This window comes from Schistocerca americana, chromosome 4 (assembly GCF_021461395.2).
Source record: "Schistocerca americana isolate TAMUIC-IGC-003095 chromosome 4, iqSchAmer2.1, whole genome shotgun sequence".
Lineage (NCBI taxonomy): Eukaryota > Metazoa > Arthropoda > Insecta > Orthoptera > Acrididae > Schistocerca > Schistocerca americana.
The window spans coordinates 242,255,728-242,275,171 of NC_060122.1; the positions used below are offsets into that span (position 1 = coordinate 242,255,728).

General features: G+C 37.7%; 1 protein-coding gene across 2 annotated transcripts in view; it reads left to right on the plus strand.

Moving 5' to 3' along the window:
- LOC124613088 (RNA polymerase II-associated protein 1) overlaps positions 1 to 15,994 on the plus strand; it is a 202,326-nt gene extending 186,332 nt beyond the window's left edge. Inside the window, exons 24-25 of one of the 2 annotated variants that reach the window (XM_047141675.1) lie at positions 15,557 to 15,687; positions 15,770 to 15,994. In XM_047141675.1, the coding sequence (XP_046997631.1) occupies positions 15,557 to 15,687; positions 15,770 to 15,805 (167 nt within the window). In that variant the 3' untranslated portion in view covers positions 15,806 to 15,994. The remainder of the gene's footprint in view (positions 1 to 15,556; positions 15,688 to 15,769) is intronic. The other variant, XM_047141676.1, reaches the window with a different exon arrangement.
- The last annotated feature ends 3,450 nt before the right edge of the window (positions 15,995 to 19,444 follow it).

A 19,444-nucleotide genomic window follows, 5' to 3' on the forward strand; every position in this document is an offset into this window, starting at 1 on the left:
AATTTTGGGGGAATATTTATAGGAATATTCTTTGGCACCAACACATGCAATTGTTGAAGAACTATGTTATGACCTGTTTCCAGACTGCTTCTCAAGCTACCCTTCAAGGTGATCATAACATCATTGGCATAATTATACTGCTAGAGCTAAGACTTACTAATTATCTTACAGCTTTCTTAGGTATAAATCCAACATCAAATCCCACAACACAGAATCACAGGCCACCTGTGAAGATCTCTTTTTTAAAATGTTGACCTGGGAATGTGCCAATTCCTTCTCTTTTCTGTCAGTGGTTTTTCAGATTGATGAACAGTGCTGCAGGTCAATCCAACTCCTTCATTTAGTCAAAAAGCTCTTGTCACCAAAGACTGTCAAACATCTCAGCTATGTTTCTTGCTAAAGTTATTGCTTTGCTTACAGCATCCTCTGTTGACTTCTGTTTTCTAAAACCAATATTATTAGCCCGTAAAAGGGTAGTCAAACATATGTTGGTGTCCATTGGTAGACAGCAAGTAGACCATGGTTCAGATAATATAGCATCCTAACTCTGCCATTCCTGTACATATCCTCCACCATAGGTTTATTGTTGACAAGATTGACTTATTCCAAAGATAGTGCAACATTCATTCAGTGAATGGTAGGTGGAAAAATGATTTGCACAGGAATAATACATCCTTATCTAATGCATAGAATGGCATGCACTATTTAGCAGGTTTCAATTTCAGTAAGCTTCCATCAGAACTGAAAAAAACTGAGTGATAAATTCCAAGTGTTCAAATCCAAATTGCAAAGTTGCCTTGTGGCACACTCCCATACAGAAGTTCTGTACAGAAGTGCCTCATAATGGTTACGAACTTTTTTCACTAATGTGTTATTTGTCCTTGTACTCTCTTTTTGTGTGTGTTTCAACTTGTTTATGTATTTTTTTAAATTTAAATCAGTATTCTGTAAACACTGTAAGCCTACTGGTTCCTTCCATGATGAAGTAGCTTTGGCTTGCATAGTCCTTCTTTCACATCTCCTGGTCAGTTGTTACATCATTAGGTGCTCTCAGACAAACCATTCTCTCTTATTTCACAACAGAATGTGAAATATTTTGTCCTCATTGGCAGGCTATTACATATCGGGTTTAATTTTATGAGTTAGAATGAAAGTGCTCACACATATAAGATTCATTGACCTACCTTATCAATTTAATTTTAAAAATTATAAATTATCTTGGTGGATTTGAGTTGCTTGTGTACTGTGACAAATACACTTTCTCCATTCCCTGTTAGCCTATTCTTTTGACATGCATTTAAATTTTCACCAAAAATCTCACTTCTGTCAGCTTCAGGTTTTAACCAGCTTTCTGTGTCTAATATAATGTGAGTTTCACAGCTTTTTAGGACCATTTCTAACTCAGGCACTTCGTTGCAAATGCTTTGACAGTAGGCCACTACAATTTTAATACTCTTGCCTGTGGGGGATGTTTCCTTGGATCTTATACGGATACTATGGGTCTCCTACAACCTGTGTTATCTGGACTGGACGGACTGTCACCTAATCTAAAAGATCATTGTGCACACACACACACACACACACACACACACACACACACACACATTCACATATACACAAAATCAGCTACCTGGGTAACTGTCTCTAATATGTGATACACAGATGACCAATTTAGAGTATCCTTACAGTTCTCAACCCTGTGGCACAAGTCCGGGAAGTCACCACCCAGGTGTCAAAAAACATGGTCTCTTGTTCAGGTCTTCCACTTGACACAGAACCAGTGCGCCAAGGTCTGTTCTGGTGGCAAAGCTACAGATTGTGAGCTTTGTTAAGCTGGTATTTTCAACCTTCTCTGCCAGTCACTGGAATAATTCAAGTATGACAGCAGAGCCCTGATGACAGGCATCGTTTGTCCATGTGCTCCACAATCTGCCATTGGCTACATCCTGTTCCCTAACTAGCTCTGCCAGAATAGCCTGTTTACAATGAAGAATGATGTCCCAGGGATACACACTGCCTGCACATGGTGTTCCTTCCTATCACTTTCTGCCGTTTCCATAAGGAGTACCATTATTCACTGGATGTTTGAACTGCTGTTGAGTAATAGACATTATCAGTCTGTATTTGCTTCACCTTGAAAAGGGACACATTACGTTTTCCAACATGTGAATTGAGTCTCACTGTCTCAGTTTCAGTGGAAATCAGCACTTCGAACTTGTTAGTTTTTGGGGATGGGTGTATCTTCCTGAGTTCTCCCTGAGTTCTACCATTGACACACCACTCACAGGCAAGTGGGCAAATAGTGATAGATCATGTATTTCCTGTAGAAGTGACAGTATCCACAGAAGAGCACAGTACTTGAACTACTATTAGTATCTCTAGTACATAACTCTCAGTAGCCCTCTCAACATACTCAGCTCCACAGCTTCCAATCATTTGGCAGTAGTCAGGACAATTTCCAGTTATATACGAACAGCATTTAACTCATCCCATGCCTGAGAACAGCATACACAGTGAGGATGCATGGCGACTGATGCAGTATTTTACAGATCAGTAAAAATGCATTACAATAACTAAAAAATTTAGTACAAAATTTACTGTTTCAGAAACGTTTTTCAGCTTATCATCACTAATAAATTCAATAATAAACACATGATGAATGCAGACAATTTACACCGAAGTGTCAAAGAAACTGGTATAGGCATGCATATTCAAACACAGAGACATGTAAACAGGCAGAATATGGCACTGTGGTTGGTAGGTGAATGAATCTTATGTGTGTGAGCATTTTCATTTTAATTCATACAATTAAACCTAATATGTTATAGCCTGCCAATGAGGACAAAATATTTCACACTCTGTTGTGAATTAAGAGAGAATCGTTTGTCTGAGAGCAGCTAATGATGTAAAAACTGATAAGGGGATGTGAAAGAAGGACTATGCAAGCCAAAGCTACTTCACTATGGAAGTAGTCAGATCAGTTATTGCTGCTACAATGGCAGGTTATCAAGATTTAAATGAATTTGAATGTGGTGGTATAGTCGGCACATGATGAATGGGACATAGCATCTCCAAGGTAGCAATGAAGTGGGGATTTTCCCATACGATCATTTCATGAGTGGACCGTGAATATCAGGAATAACATCAAATCTCTGACATCATTGCAGCCAGAAAAAGATTCTGCAAGAACGAGAGCAATGATGACTGAAGAGAATCATTCAACGTGATGGAAGTGCAACCCTTCTGCAAATTGCTGCAGATTTCAACGCTAGGTCATCAACAAGAGTCAGCTTGTGAACCATTCAACGAAACATTATTAATATTGGCTTTGTGGGCCGAAGGCCCACTTGTGTACTCTTGATGACTGTACGACACAAAGCTTTATGGCTTGCCTGGGCCCATCGACACCAACATTTGACTGTTGATGACTGGAAACACGTGGCCTGGTCAAACGAGTCTTGTTTCAAATTATATCGAGCAGATGGATGTGTACAGGTACGGAGACAACTTCATGAATCCATGGACCCTGCATGTCAGCAGGGGATAGTTCAAGCTGGTGGAGGCTTTGTAATGGTATGGAGTATGTGCAGTTGGCGCTATATGGGACCCATGATACATCTAGATATGACTCTGACAGGTGACACGTATGTAAGTAACTTGCCTGATCACCTGCATCTATTCATGTCCATCATGCAATCCGATGGACTTGAGCAATTCCAGCATGACAATGCAACACCCCACACATCCAGAATTGCTACAAGGTGGCTCCAGGAACACTCTTCTGAGGCCGGCCGGAGTCGCCGTGTTTCTAGGCACTACAGTTTGGAACCGCGAGACCGCTACGGTCGCAGGTTCGAATCCTGCCTTGGGCATGGATGTGTGTGATGTCCTTAGGTTAGTTAGGTTTAATTAGTTCTAAGTTCTAGGCAACTAATGACCTCAGAAGTTAAGTCGCATAGTGCTCAGAGCCATTTGAACTCTTCTGAGTTTAAACGCTTCTGCTGCCCATCAAACTTCCCAGACATGAACGTTATTGAGCATTCTGGGATGCCTTGCCTCGTGCTGTTTAGAAGAGATCTCCACCCCCTCATACTCTTATTGATTTATGGACAGCCCTGCAGGATTCATGGTGTCAGTTCCCTCCAGAACCACTTCAGACATTAGTCGAGTCCATGCCACATTGTGTTACGGCACCTCTGCTTGCTCCCTCACGGGGGTCCTACACGATATTTGGCAGGTGTATCTGTTTCTTTGGCTCTTCAGTATACATCACTGTTAAAAGAGAAGACTAACATGACATGATATGTTAGTTATTTACAGTAACTGTAAATTATAAATGCCAATTTCCTACAAAAGAGGTTTAGCACAACACTCATAACTTACAAAGATTCTTGAAAAAGTACTTTTGTAAGTTTCGTAAAACAACATTCATAACATACAAAAGCTCTCAAAAATCTATGTTTATTTCCACATATGTACGCTGAAATTCAGGGAGACTGATTCTTTGAATGATGATACTATTGCTAAAATTGTATAAATCACAAATGTTGATCTCATCTGATACTGTAGCTCAAAATACATTTTTGTGGCTTGTCATAAATGAAAATATACAACACATCATGACACAAATATGGGTTTGGTACAATCAAAATGTAACAGAAGTTTAAATTTATATCAATTGTTTAGAGCTAAGTTTTTGAGGCAGTTTTATCTGACACATATTATTTTACTTAGACACAAAGGAAATACCAGTATGTGGGTTGTGTACATAAATATAAGTAAACAATGTGCAAATTGCATGGATTTTGCACCTAGCCTGTTTTGTGTCGCCTTTTACACTAGTGTGCCAAACATGAATACTGCAGCATGTCCTCTGCTCAGGGTGGTTTAAAATAATTTAAGCCTCCGAACAACATCTTAAAATTTTTGTTTACATCTTCTGACATTATTTGCTTTCTTAAGACGTATGTTAGGTAGCACTTCCTAGCATGAAACATGCGGAACATCATTCATTCGAGTACAAATTTCAATTGATTTGGTCCATGTTACACCATTATGATATGAGTCATTCTCTGCTGTTTACCTGTGAAACCACAGTGATAATCATTGCATCTTTTGGTATTGTACATATGCTGTTCAACTACAGTCTGACTCAACAATGCATATTTCATATAACAGCAGGTCTATCATTTCATTAGTTGAGTTGCACACAATCTCTATTGTACTATGTGTTTACAGTGCTTGTGCCCACTGCATTTACTGTTGCCAACTGTTTTGCAATGCTTCTCCTAGCTCTATTTACATCCTATCACCTCTTGCACATTGAATATAATCATTTGTACGAGGTAAGAATTCTGCAGCACTGCACATTTTGGAATTTGTATCCTGCATGACGTCTCTGTAAAGTTGCAAGTGACCACCCATTTAAGAACAGTCATTCACATCTCCTCAGTAAATTTGTGTACATGGAAGCAATAAACACCAATGTCTTTTTTGGTTAATTTGGACACATATGTAACCATGGCCATGAATAATAATAAACTTGGTAATACTTCACTTACAAGGCCATACTTTTGTCATTTAACATTATTTGCCAAAACAGTTACATCTAAACACTTATATGGCAGATAAATAAATACAAGGATAGTTGTTTGAAATTAGTCCAGCTGCTCATGACAAAACAGGACTTATCCATACTAGTCCATTCGGTTTTAGGTAAGTTACTAATATATAAATTAAATCATACACCTTCTTAGTTGCAATGTTACAGTGTTTACCACCTGAAGTCCCTGCAGGCATGCTGCACTATGGAGAAACTTTATGCTAGCATCAGTAAATGTGAAGACACAATATACAAATGAAAAACCATAATAACTCCTGTACCTTCATACATGATAATGGTTATAATAAAATCACCATCTCTCAGACAAATTATGTGCACACACTAAATGTATCAGTGATTGTCATTTTCATTTGATATTCACAATGCTTTCCAAAATATTGCTGTCATTCTACTGTTTTGCAATAAATGCAAGCCACTCATTTGAATGTACTTCACTCACTTGCATTGCCATAGCCCTCGTAAGCTTTATGATTTCAGTTTTATGAATGACCCAAAGATTATGTGTTACTGTTAGTATGATGCATAGTATTACTGTCATTTTCTGCATATGTATAAGTTAACCATGAAATTTTGATGGAGGTCTTTGTAGCAATATAAACCTGTAATGCTCTTAGAGTTTAGAAAACATAACAGGTATGAGATGTGATCAAAAAGTAATGTGAATTTTTTAATTTAGTGGGCTTTATACATCTGATCTTGTTTGGCACACATATTCTTGATACATGTTTGAATTTTCGGCTTTTTGAATTTTTTTAGTTTATTGTTGATAGTCGAGAAGGTTATGCAAGTTTTTGAGTGCTCAATGAAAAAGATGGATCAAAGAATTTGCATTAAATTTTGCTTGATAAATGGAGTAAAATGCAGCACTACATACAAAATGTTGACTGTGGCTATTGGCAAATCTACTACGAGTAAGACAAAAGAGTTTATGAGCGATATAAATGCTTGAAAGAGGGTCGAGAAGACACTGAAGACAACAACCATCATGAACACTCTAGCACATCAATTACTGAAGACAATGTGGAAGAAATAAAGAACACAGTTCTGGAAAATTGCCGAATCACCGACAGAGAGGTTGCTGAAGATGTCAGGATATCCTTTGGCTAATTCGCATTTATCTTTTTTTTCCCAGATGTTTCGGGCTCAAAATGTGTAGCAGAAAAGTTTGTTACGAAACTGTTGAATTTCAACCAAAAATGATGTTGTGTAGATATCGCTCAGGAATTGCTGAATGAAGCTGACAATGATCCAGAAAGTCTAAAGAAGATTATAACAGGTGACACAATGTCAGCGTATGGGTATGATGTCAAACCTGACGCCCAATTGTACCAATGGGGACTGCCTTCCCAACGAAAACCACCTAAAGAGCCAAGACTGAAAAAAAAATTGATGAGTTCGATCACATGTGAACCTCCTTCTTACCATTTCCTTTGATTACAATGGGATAGTGCATTATGAATACCTGCCTTATGGTCAATAAAGAATACAACCTGGAAGAAGTTATACAACATTTGTGTGGAGCAATCTGAAGTAAATGATCAGAATTGTGGCAGAACCACTCATGAAAATGGCATCACGATAATGCTCCTGCTCACGCTTCAGTGTTTATTTGTGATATTTTGGCAAAAAGAAGACATAATGTTGCCTCAGCCACCATCTTCGTTCAACATGTCTCCCTGACCCTTGTTTTTATTCCTGAGGCTGATGGGAACATTTAAAGGACATTGTATTGCCTTTATTGATGAGATAATAAAAACAGATCACTGAAAGAACTTAACACCCTAACAAAAGGGGACAAAGTTGATGTTGATGAAGGAATAAGGTCTCTTTCAGGAAAACAAACATTCCCTTTACTTCTTGATCATACATTCTACACTCCGTAATGAAGGTTTATCATAATAATGTATGCTCCAGAATACAACAGTCTCATTTCTCTTACGACTTCTGGTTTATCACGTTTCATATGTCCTTGTTGACCTACTGCTCTCTTCAGAAGTATGTAATTTTAATGGTTCATGTGATCTGACTTCCAGTTTGCATTCATAATCTGTGATGTCTTCTAGCTTTTTCTCAAATATATTGGCAAAATGCACCAAAACATTACACAGATCGATTCAGAATGCTGAAGTTACATTCCGTGGTGGACCAGTAACAGTACATACAACTTTTGATTGCATATGTTCGTAAAATTGTTCATGCCTTGAAAGAGATTCTACCATGTCAATCTATCTTTCAATCTTCTGCACAGAGCACAAATTTTCCTAATATAAAATCTATCTTTGTATTGCATTCATGAAGAAACCTTTTATCATAATTTCATGATCTCATAAATTTATTGCAGCCTGCCTATCTTATGTGTATACTCTGTCTGCTCTGTATAACATGCTTCTGCCATTAATTCTCCATGAATTTACCATAACAGCTGTACTTTGTATTCGTTGCTTACTCATGTTCTCTCAGCCAAGTTAAAGGGACTGTTACTGGTCAATTTTAGTTTTCATGATCTTTCTTACTCATCCTTTTTGTGGTTTGTTCATCAGATAACCACATCTCAGATGTTGCTGTTTGTATTCACACTGTCTTCTTCTTTGACCATCAGGAAATTAGTTTCTCTGGTAGTCCAGTAGCATCCGTTCTTCATAGGCTTTCCTGGCTTAATAAGTCTTGAAAGTCTGTCTGGCTTTTGCTGCCAGATCTTAAAATCAACTCAGTTCGATATTTCGGCAATCCAACTGTTTGCCATCTTCAGGAAAATGCTGCTTCTGTTGATGAGTCCTGCTGAGAACTGAGAATTCAGCATCTTCTGAAGATGGTGAGCAGTTGGATTGTCGAAATATCAAATCGAGTTGATTTTAGGATCGTGCAGCAAACCTGAAGAGACTTCAAGCATCTGTTCCCACAACCAAGTCTACTGCAGCCATCGCCATGACTCTCATGTTGGCATGGTAATTGCTGTGATTGATCATTTTTTATGTGCAGTATGCCGTTATACATGTGCACTGTGGAACTGTACTACTCTATTACATGCCTTAAGATTTGTGAATAATGTGCCACGTTTGCCCTTCAATCTTCCTCAAGCAAGTCCTGGTCCAGCATGGATAATAATTTTTCTCTAATCTCTAATCATAGATTTTCTTTTAGAATCCAGAGTATTTCTATCTGCATCATTTCTTATTCCTAATATTTACCTTTGTTTAAATATTTTTCTGAAATGCACCCTCGCATTGCTCACTCTCAAGTTAAATGGTTCTGGATTTAACATCTCCTTCCTTAAGTTTTCCTGTGTGTGCTTGTAAGAGCACTACTTGAGGAAAACTTTCTGAAATCTTCATTCTGGTCTAATACTTCTAACCTGCAAGGGCTTAATCTCTTTTTGTATGTATCCACTGGAAAAATTAATTACTGATGCTCTGTCCAGCTTTGGAGTAGTATTCTCAAATGATCGAATAAATACAACAGGATCTGTATCCTTCTTCCCTGGTATGTATGTGTAGAAGTCAGTAGAGAAACATCCTATCCTCCATTTTGTGCTAAATTATCTATGAGAAACGTTCAGTAAATAATGCAATACATTTTTTTTCTGAAAGCAGGCAAGTTTTGTTCGTGATTCCACTACACCATGTTGTTCCCCATTCTTTTGGCTATAAAACCCTATTTTTCAACATAATCTCTGCTGAATGTGACGATCTCATGTCACTTTACTGGTAGGGCCTGTAGGTCTGCATGGTACCACTCTACTGGTCGACGTCAGAGGCAACATCTTGCTGCAGCGATAAAAATTTTCATGATCAGCCTTGTGACACACAAGCAATTCCACACAGATGGTCCTTCATTGCTCTTTATACTCTTCCCGGGAATAGCCAAAATTTTTTCTGCCTATCCTACCTTTTCTGAACTTTTTGATGGTTTTTATCTTGTACTAGTACAGTTATCTTAATTAACATTTCTATTTGTGCTTCAATCGTATTGCCCTTCGTCTGCATGAATTGAGTTTCTGTAGTTTGTTGTTCACTTTTACCACCAATTGAGTTTTAGCAATGTCTGTGATTTTTACAAATGATTAATCATATTCTGTTTTCTCTTAAAAACTTTATTTTTAAAAAAATGTAACGCTCGAAACACACAATTTAAATTAAATGCACAGAAGCAAGCTATAATGCCGTATGTCGCAATCAGTTTTTGATGTCAACAAAGTGGCTGATTCCGTAAACCACAATTGCTGAAAATGATGAACTAATGCTATGTTCTTACATGCTAAGCATAAAATCAGAAAATTTGCAAGAACGCTTTTTGCATTTGGTTGCTACTAAATAAACAGTTCTAAAGAAATTGTTCAGGTTGCATGTGTTTCATACCTCTTACCAGTTGCATTTTTCATGAACCTGGTTTTTTCCACTCAACACATTCCATATTTTTGTCCTATTAATTTAGTCTGAGTCCTATGCAGTTTACATGTAAGATAAAACTTCACAGATATTAGTTCACTTTTAAGAAATTTCTATAATTTTAAAAAAGTAAAAAAAAAAAAATAATCTGATAGTTGCATGTATACAAGTCATTTAAATCATGTGTTACCAGATTTCACATTCCTGCATGAATTTTTAAATCTGTAGCTCATCTAAGACAAACCACTCTCTTTTATTTGACAACAGAATGTGAAATATTTCATTACTCAGTGATAACAGTAAGAGTTTGAGTTTATGAACTAAAATGGGAAAGCTAATACACACAAGATTTGCTCATCCAATTGACTTGCTTAATTTCGAAAATCGTAATTGCCTGTTCTTGGAAATGGCTGCTTCCTCTTACATTAAGTCACTACAAAAGTGTTAGATATTTTGTCTATAATGTTTTATATTCTTATCAGTTTATTGTCTCTGAAATGAAACAGCAGCACAGAAAATAAACCAGTAAAGTAAAATAATTAATCTCTAGCTGAAAAAAAAGACAACAAAAAATGATGGGTCAGATTCAGTGGGTCTCGAGATCCATTAAGTTCTTTGAAAACTATGGGAGTGAGATACTACTTACTCTACGGAACATGGTAAATAGAAAAAAAATGATGACTGGTTCAATACAGTGGTCTTTGCTCCTACTGGCTGCTACATAACAATTTCTCCAAAACTTTAGGAAAAGAAGTTTGGCCTGTAGGACTTACAACTTTCTTCTTCAAAATAATCTTGTTTGCTATCTCCCATAATGTTGGTGTTCTGTGCTGCAGGAGACATGCATTGATAAATTGACTGAAATATGGACTAATTTGCACATGAGCAGCTTGTAGAACTTCTGCAGGAATGCGATCTGGACACAGAAATTTCATAGCCTTTAGTTTCAGTGCTGCTTCTGATTTTCTTCCTCTACAAATGGACACACTATTCCACCATCTTGATGTTAAGTCACATTCAGGATTAAGTTTTCTTTCTATACATATTATGTTCCACAGACCAAAGTGAAGATTCTGTGCTACACACTTCTTCTTGTTATCCATTCTTACTTGCCGCAAACTCTCTTTAAATTATTGCCTCAGATTCCTGTACCATTCCTACTGTAAGCTTTTTCTTCCATAGTGCAGCTTGTTTTGATAAAATCTTTTTGTTCGTCAGACCTCTTTTGTTAATCTCTGGAGACCTGCGTTCCATGAAGTTAGCCAGCTCAATCAAGTATGACAAATGGCCTGTTGGTTTCTGTCTCAGGTTCCTTGGCCAAGATTTGTTTGATAATTTTTCTGACGTTTTGCTGATATTGTCAAAGCTCCATCATCAGCTACATCACTAGTAATGGAGGGTGAAGCTTTGACAATGCCATCCCCTTGTGGTCGTGAAACATTAGAATAATTATCAAACAAACATCGGCCAAAGAACTCAAGGCAGAAGCCAACAGGCAATTTGTCAACAAGTAGTTGTGAAAGCCTTAATAATTTTGCCGATTAAGTGTGCCTGACTGCCAATATTGCTTGTATTGTGTTCTGACTCGGTCTTTCGCTTTTGTGTCAATATTGTAACTAATGTCTACAGGCCCTATCAGAAAATATCATTTCTCAATTGGTTCCAGCCAGTATTTCTTGTATAATACTGTATTTTTTCCTTTGTATCTTCTTATACCCACAATTCTGCAACTTTCAGAGTAATCAGTTATGACCGTATGTAGTAAACCCCTCTTCAGTGTCCAAATCTCAATCAATTCAGCTGCATGTTTAATTACTCTTATGATGACTATCTCCAACTGTGCACCTGCTCTGCCTTTGAATATGGTTCTGCCTTTGAATATGGTTCTGCCTGTGTTGAACACCTCATTTTAAACTCTATTATGACATCCAGCAGTAGTATCTGGGTTTTTCCTTGTACTATACTGTGCCATAGTGGAGACCACATTTGCATCCATTGCACAAATAGCACTTTCCTTTGACCAGGGTGACTAGCATCATAAAATTTATGTAATTACTCACCTGTGATGCAGGTGAACTGGAAGTACATTATTACAATTATACAGCTTCAAAAGTTCGCTACAGTATTGTGCACTTTTAAATCTGAGTTATATTTACTGAAGTTGACGACCACAGTCATTATTTTTGCTCTTTTTGATGACCTGTCCAGTGTGTGGCTTTCTGAAGCTCTCATAGACACAAAATTTTGGTTTTCAATTCCTCATAAACTTTCTATGCTCATGGATGTTGCTTCGACAACTCATACCATTTGAATGTATTATTTCTACATTCCTTCTGCCCATCTGTGGTTAATGGGGGATGTCAATGTCATAAACTATATTTCATCTACTAAAAATACTAAGCAGTAGAGTTCCCAGGAGTTCTGGAGTAATTGGAAGATCTTTTGCCACTAACTGAAAACTACTGACAGCACCAGATACATGAACTGTTATAAATTCCCCTTTAGATTGTTTGGTTCGGATTATATTTCTGAATACTTATTTCAGATTCAATGCATCTTTCAGTTGGGCAAGACAAATTGTGGCTTTCATGCTCCTCATACATTTTTAATGGATCTGTGACTTGGCCTCTGTTTATTCCAGTTTTACCATCTGAAAGCATTTAAGTGTTCTCTTTAGTTTCCTTTGCAATACTTACTGTGTGTCCTTGAATCTTTAGCTGACACATTGCCCACATTTTATAAAACATGACTGTATACAAATTTATTTAAAAACATTCTTTTTGATTTTTGAATATACCATATAATACAGAATTCACTTCTGAACAAATTGTGACAATAATATTTAATTTTTGCAGTATTTTTGAACAACTACTACTAACGTGTTACAAATTAGTTAATGCAGCCTGTCAATTTTGTTGCTGCATAGTTGCACTGGATCATATGGTGCATTTTCTGGTTTCCATTTAAAAGACCTAAAATTGTTGCCAAGGATAGTTTTGTACGAGGTAAAGCTCCTGTACACATCATCACATGGTGTCACAGGAGCATATTTGGAGATGGCGAGGTTACTACAGGCCAGCTTTGGTTCATTGTCTTCAAATGTGGTGGCATTCCCAGAAAGACTGTCATTAATTTTGCACATTGTAGAATAATCTAATGATTATGTCTAACTAGAAGTCTGTAATATGTGTATATCGAATTAGCTTATTTTAAATTGGTCTAAACTTGTAAATACTTTGACATGTCCTATATCCTTTAAAAAGAGATCTATGGATGAATAAAGCTGCTGCTGCTACTACTACTACTACTACTACTACTACTTCTACAGAACAGTTTGTAATTTGTTGTTCACTTTGTCAGCCACATTGACAATGAGCTCAACACAACTCTCTCTGTGCATGTTGCACAATATCCAGTACCAGCAGCTTACAGTCATGTGATGGCTTACCACTGAAAAATTGTCATTGTTGTATGCCAAGTCTCAAGACAAGGTATCTGTAAAGACTTCTTTCACAGTATCGATAGCGCTTGATTCATTGCTATAAGTCTCACAAAAGATTGTCTTTAATTCTGTGTACTAAGCAACACTAAGCCAAGAATCCCACATGTAAGAACAGGCCGAGGGAGGAGAGGCAGTGAAGGAGCTTAGTCCTGAATTTCTGCACCTGTATTGGAGCTTTCACATAGATTTTTCTGCCAAAGGAAATTAATTTTTTCACATCAGGGTAATTTGATCGCACCTTTTCTGCAACCTTGTGCAATACATGTACTAGGCAAATGGTGTGCTCCATTCAGGGGTAGAGAGTCTGAAGCCCTGTGTCTACTTCAGCCTTGTGTGAAGCACCATCTGGTGTTGTTGTTGTTGTTGTGATGATCTTCAGTCTGAAGACTGGTTTGAAGACTGGTTTCCATGCTACTCTCTCCCATGCTAGCCTCTTCATTTCTGAATAACTATTCCAACCTACATCCTTCTGAATCTGCTTACTGCTTTCCTTTCTTGGTGCCCCTCTACATTCCAATATCCTTGTTTTGCATTTGTATCTTCCTTTCAAGACACTGTCCATTCCATTCAACTGCTCTTCCAGGTCCTTTGCTTTCTCGACAGAGTTAGAGCATCGTTGTCAAGCCTCAAAATTTTTATTTCTTCTCCCTGAACTTTAATGCCTGCTCCAAATTTTTCTTTTGTTTCCTTTACTGCTTCTTTTCTTTCATGCTCCTTAACACTTATAACTGCTGTCTTCATTTCTGTACAAGTTGTAAATAGTCTTTTGCTCCCTATTTTACCCCTACTACTACATTCAGAATCTCAAAGAGATTATTCCAATCAACATTGCCAAAAGTTTTCTATAACTCTTAACCTATCTTCTAAGATAAGTCGTAGGGTCAGTATTGCCTGGTGTGTTTCTACATTTCTTTGAAATTCAAACTGATCTCCCCAAGGTCAGCTTCTACCAGTTTTTCCATTCTTCTGTAAAGAATTTGTGGTAGTACTTTGCAACCATTACTTATTACACTGATAGTTCCGTAATTTTCACACCTGTCAGCAACTGCTTTCTCTGTAATTGCAATTATTACATGCTTCTTGAAGTATGAAGATATTTCACCTGTCTCCTACATATTGCACACTGGATGGAAGAGTTTTGTCATGGCTGGCTCTCCCAAAGCTATCACTATGCTGTTCATAGTAGCTTACCCAAATTCCTATTTTCATATTCATTATTAAAACCCCCTCCTGGATTACACCTGCATGGCCATCTGTTACAAACAACGAAACGTTGTCTCCGTCCATACCCTCACGCCACACTCGCTCCATAGAGTTGTGAAATGAAGTGGCTGTTGTTGAGTTGTTTACTCTCTTGAGAGCTTCACATATTAGGAAGAACATTTCTCCAGGATTGTCAACATTTAGAACATTAACAACAGCATTTGCAACATATGCCAACCTACATAAGTGGTTTCATCTAAGGGCACTCAAGACATTTTGGTCAGCAACACTAATTCGTAGTTTGTTGAGCACCTCCTTGTAGGAAACAAATAAATAGTTATCAATATAAATTCATCTAGAACTGGATGTGTGTTGTACTTCTCCAAAAACTGTCTGAAGCTTGGATTCATGGGCTTCTCCAGTGGGATGTGGGATCATTTCTCACAAGTCCTTGAAGAATGATTGCTCAGTTCAAGGTGGACCTGCCTGCTCAGATAACAGCATTTGTCTGCCATGGTTTTCAGCATTTCTCTTCAAACAACAGCTGTGTTTGACAGTATTACAATGTTTTTGCATACTGAAGCATTTTTCTGCACTAACTTTAACTTCACGTAATTCACAAAATACAATTTGCCATCAGTGCTGAAGAACTTCTCTCGATAGTTAAGAATGAAACCTCGCAACTTCATACTGTTGGAGAACTTTACTTTTGGAACGTTGAACCAGGCTGAATAGTGTGACATTTAGTATATGTATTTATGTTTTCACCTTGAAAATTGAGTAACAATTCATTATGGCAGGAGCTTGAGTGTGGCATATCACAATCAGTTTGTCTTCCTGCAGGAGTTGTGCAAGAAAAGTGGAGTCCTGTACTATACAGAGTGGCTGTTCATCATGTTTCTACATATTTAAAACAGAATGACAACATTTTGGCCCATCAATTGAATGAAAAAATTTTGAAACTTGGAAACAAAGTAAGTATTTCATTGATCTGAGGCTGTTTATTTTTGTGTACCCCTTTTTAAATTTGTTTTAATATTCTTCATTTTATTACAGCAGCTTCAGTCAGTACTTCTGAATTATGGAACATGAAGTGAAACTGGAGGGTATTACTTCTTGGCCATTTGGTTTAATGAGCACAATTTCCTATGAGATTGTTTTTAACTATGTAACCTCTGATTTGTAATTATTGATAACTGTATATATTGTAAATGTTTATACTGACAGTGGTCATTGAATTTTTATTTTTGCTAAATACAATCAGTGCAGATGAAACTGGAATGAAGAAGTGAAGTATATTGCAACAAGTGTTACCTTTTTTGCCGGAAATCCTGGCTGATACTTAATGACAATACCAGAAAGACCATATACATAAAACATCCTTCACCAACTTCACCTTCCAGTTCTTATTGGCTCCATCCTTGTGGAGAGCTACCAGCACCACCATGTTGGTGATGCCCTGTCAGACAACTTTATTCGAGAGACTGGAGTATGACAAGTGTAGCATAGTTTGCAATAGATATCAGGAACTCCATTAAAATTTCATTGTTTGTGTATTATTTGTCATTTTTTATTCTGCATCTGATCTTAAAACCACCATGCAGCAATTACAGCTGATCATCCAGAAGAATGGAAACATGAGGTAGTACAACTGTTTTAGGTTCTCATCAGAGAACAGTGTTAGTGTGAATTTTTGCTTTCAAATTGCTGTTTTAACTATTAAGGGCTCAAAAAGGGAGACAAGGTTTTGCTCCTGGGCTCGATACTTGACAAAACCTTCCTGGGAACTGCCCCTGAAAGACCCAATAATAAAGAGGATAAAATCATTGAAAATTTTGGAATGCCTCAGCAGAAAGAAGTGAGAGTCCAGACAGGTCATATCTTCAGTGCATAAATTGTACACCTATGCACCAGCGCCCCAAGTGTGCCTGTCTGTAACTACGGACTGGTTCACAAAGACCTATTACACCATCAACCCATGACATACCCCTCGCACATGCACAGTAGACAGTAATAATGCACGAAATGCAAATAGGACTGTCTGGTCTCTTGTAAAATCATTTGTTCTTCTGCGAGAAACACAAGGGGGACCATGTGACATATTGGAACGTCAACCATTCAAATTATTTATGTGAGCTCAAGGGTCCAGTTTAATAAGAAATTGTTTTTTATCATTATTTGTTAGTTAATTGGTATTCTCTTATGTAGGTTATTACTGTTCTGAATTACAGACTCAACAGTTAGTTTTCTATTATGGCACTTAAGGGTATATCTAAATTTACATTTATACAGCATTTTGCGCATGGGGGACCCACTTTTTTTTGTAGCTATTGCCCTGGCAGTAAATCTTCGGATTAGGGCAGAACGACGATGAAAACAAAAAGCCAAACGTTGTTGAGTTTGACCTTGGCTGAAAAGAAGGGATGAAGGCAGCGGATTATATACACCGCTTAAGAAAGAACTGAGGCCCAAAGATCCGCAAGAATTTCGAAGCTTCATGAGGATGGACATGGCCTATTTCGAGAGGCTGCTGTCTATGATAGAAGGTGGGATTAGCATGTATGACACAGTCATAGAAGAGGATGTCTCACATTCTCAAAAGTAAGAATTAAATCATATGTTTATACGTTTTGTGGTCATACCATCTTAGATCATGAGTAAAATACCAGTAAGTGCCCTGTTATGATGCAGGCAGGTTGTAACATTCCTGGTGACTTGGGAATCTTGTATGAGTCTGGATTTTAGCCACAGAATAGCACAGTCCACCATTTCAGAAGTTGTGGATGTATGCACTCCAATTTGCAACACTTCAAAGGACCAATACTTAAAGGTGCACTTGTGTTATTTTTCAAAGTTTGGGAAAATTATATGTGCTACTGAGGGTTTTGCAGTCCTCATCTATCGCACTGGGCCAAACTGCAGGAACTTTCTTGCCTATCACTGCAAGTTTCTCTTTTCTGCCATGCTGAAATAAAACAAGAGATGCAAACAAATCAAACATGAACTTAACATAAGCTAAGGCATTATGATACATATCGGAAATCACCATATAACATTAGATGCATATTACTCAGAAAGAAACGATTGCCGACTGGGAAAGAAAGCTTTTTGTGCATTTATGAAAACATACTTACTGAAAAAGTGTGGAAAATCCCCAACATGAAAACCTGAAATTTGCCACTAGCTACCTAACAATAATCAAATAACAAGCAGAAGGCACTGCAGTACCCCCTTCTGCACATGCACGAGTTATTGCTGCCTAGTGTGCACGCGCAGATTGAAGGCAGTTTAGAACTGCTGTTTATTCTGGCGTGCAGATAATGTGCCTGCTAATTTTCGTATTTTTACCTGTTCTACCGCTAGATGGCTGTCACACTAAACCAGTACCATTCATCGTGGATCGTCATGTAATACCCACTGTATACAGAGCATCTGTATAACTCTGAGCAGCGTTTATTCATGGATCAACATGAGACTCCAATTTCAAGATCCTAGATTTTGTCCACCACTAGAGTACCAGTCTTTTTTTTTTTAACAGGATCCTATCCAGATCAGCCAGTTTTGAGTATGTGTGTGAACTAACAATCCAAATATGGTGTCTCCTCCCAGAAAAACATCCTGAGAACATTAGCAATGCCTCTGTCATTAGCATTTAGTGTGGTGGATAGTCCTAATTTTGAACAGAAACTGGTCGCAAATGACCAAGCCATTTGAGATCTTTCCTAAAAACTGGATCATAGGTTTGGATTATTAGACCTGTGGATAAGGAGGCTGGAATGGAACAAACAGCCAACTTGATCTCTCCATATATGCAAAGTGATATTAGAATCGACAGAGTGCAAGAAATCTTATAATCCGGGTTAAATTTTTATAAGAGCATTTTCTTCAATCTTAAGACTGTTTCACAGGTTTATAAGCTTATGAAGCGGAATAAACTCTGCTGTTCAGCTGTTTTCTCTCATAGTACCTTCAAAGTTTGACTCCTGGAACAACTAACAAAGTTTGACTCCTGGAACAACTAACAAATTGTTATGCTGAGGTGTGCGGAGTCCTGAAGGTAATGGAACAGGTAAGAAGCCATTAAAATAGAAAGTGTCTCATCCATTTACTCTCTCAGTGCATTACAATGTATGCAGCAAATGCATCTCACACAAAAAGGACTCATACTCCCTAAGGTGCCTTACGGCAGTATCAAAACCAGTAAGGAGGTAGCATTTTGCTGGGCTGCAGGACACGTCAGGATATTGGGAAATGATGCAGGCGACAAAGCAGCCAAGGAAACATTGTAATGAAGGCATTGTGAGCTATGGGAAGACAAGTGGTTGGAAGTGGTAAATAAGGAACTGTGCCCTATCAAATTGACTGCACAGCCTTGGCAGACCTCATGCCAGCTACATCGATGGAAGGAACTGATGCTTACAATGTTACGAATAGGGTACTGTCCACTGACACATAACTTTCCTCATTCAGCAGGACAATCCTCCAATATGTGAAGCTTGTGGGGTACCACTTTCAGTAAAACATATTTTATCTACATTTCTTTCATGAACTAACATAAGAGCAGCTTGGTTGTATACCCATCCACCATCCTAGCTGGCAATGACAACGGTGTAACACAGACTTCAATGTTTTGTGAATTTTAAGTCGTCCTACCCAAAGTGTTGGATGCAGGATGTCAGCCTGAGTGGAAAGCTCAGCCCTAGATTTTAATAACTAGTCAGCAATTCACAT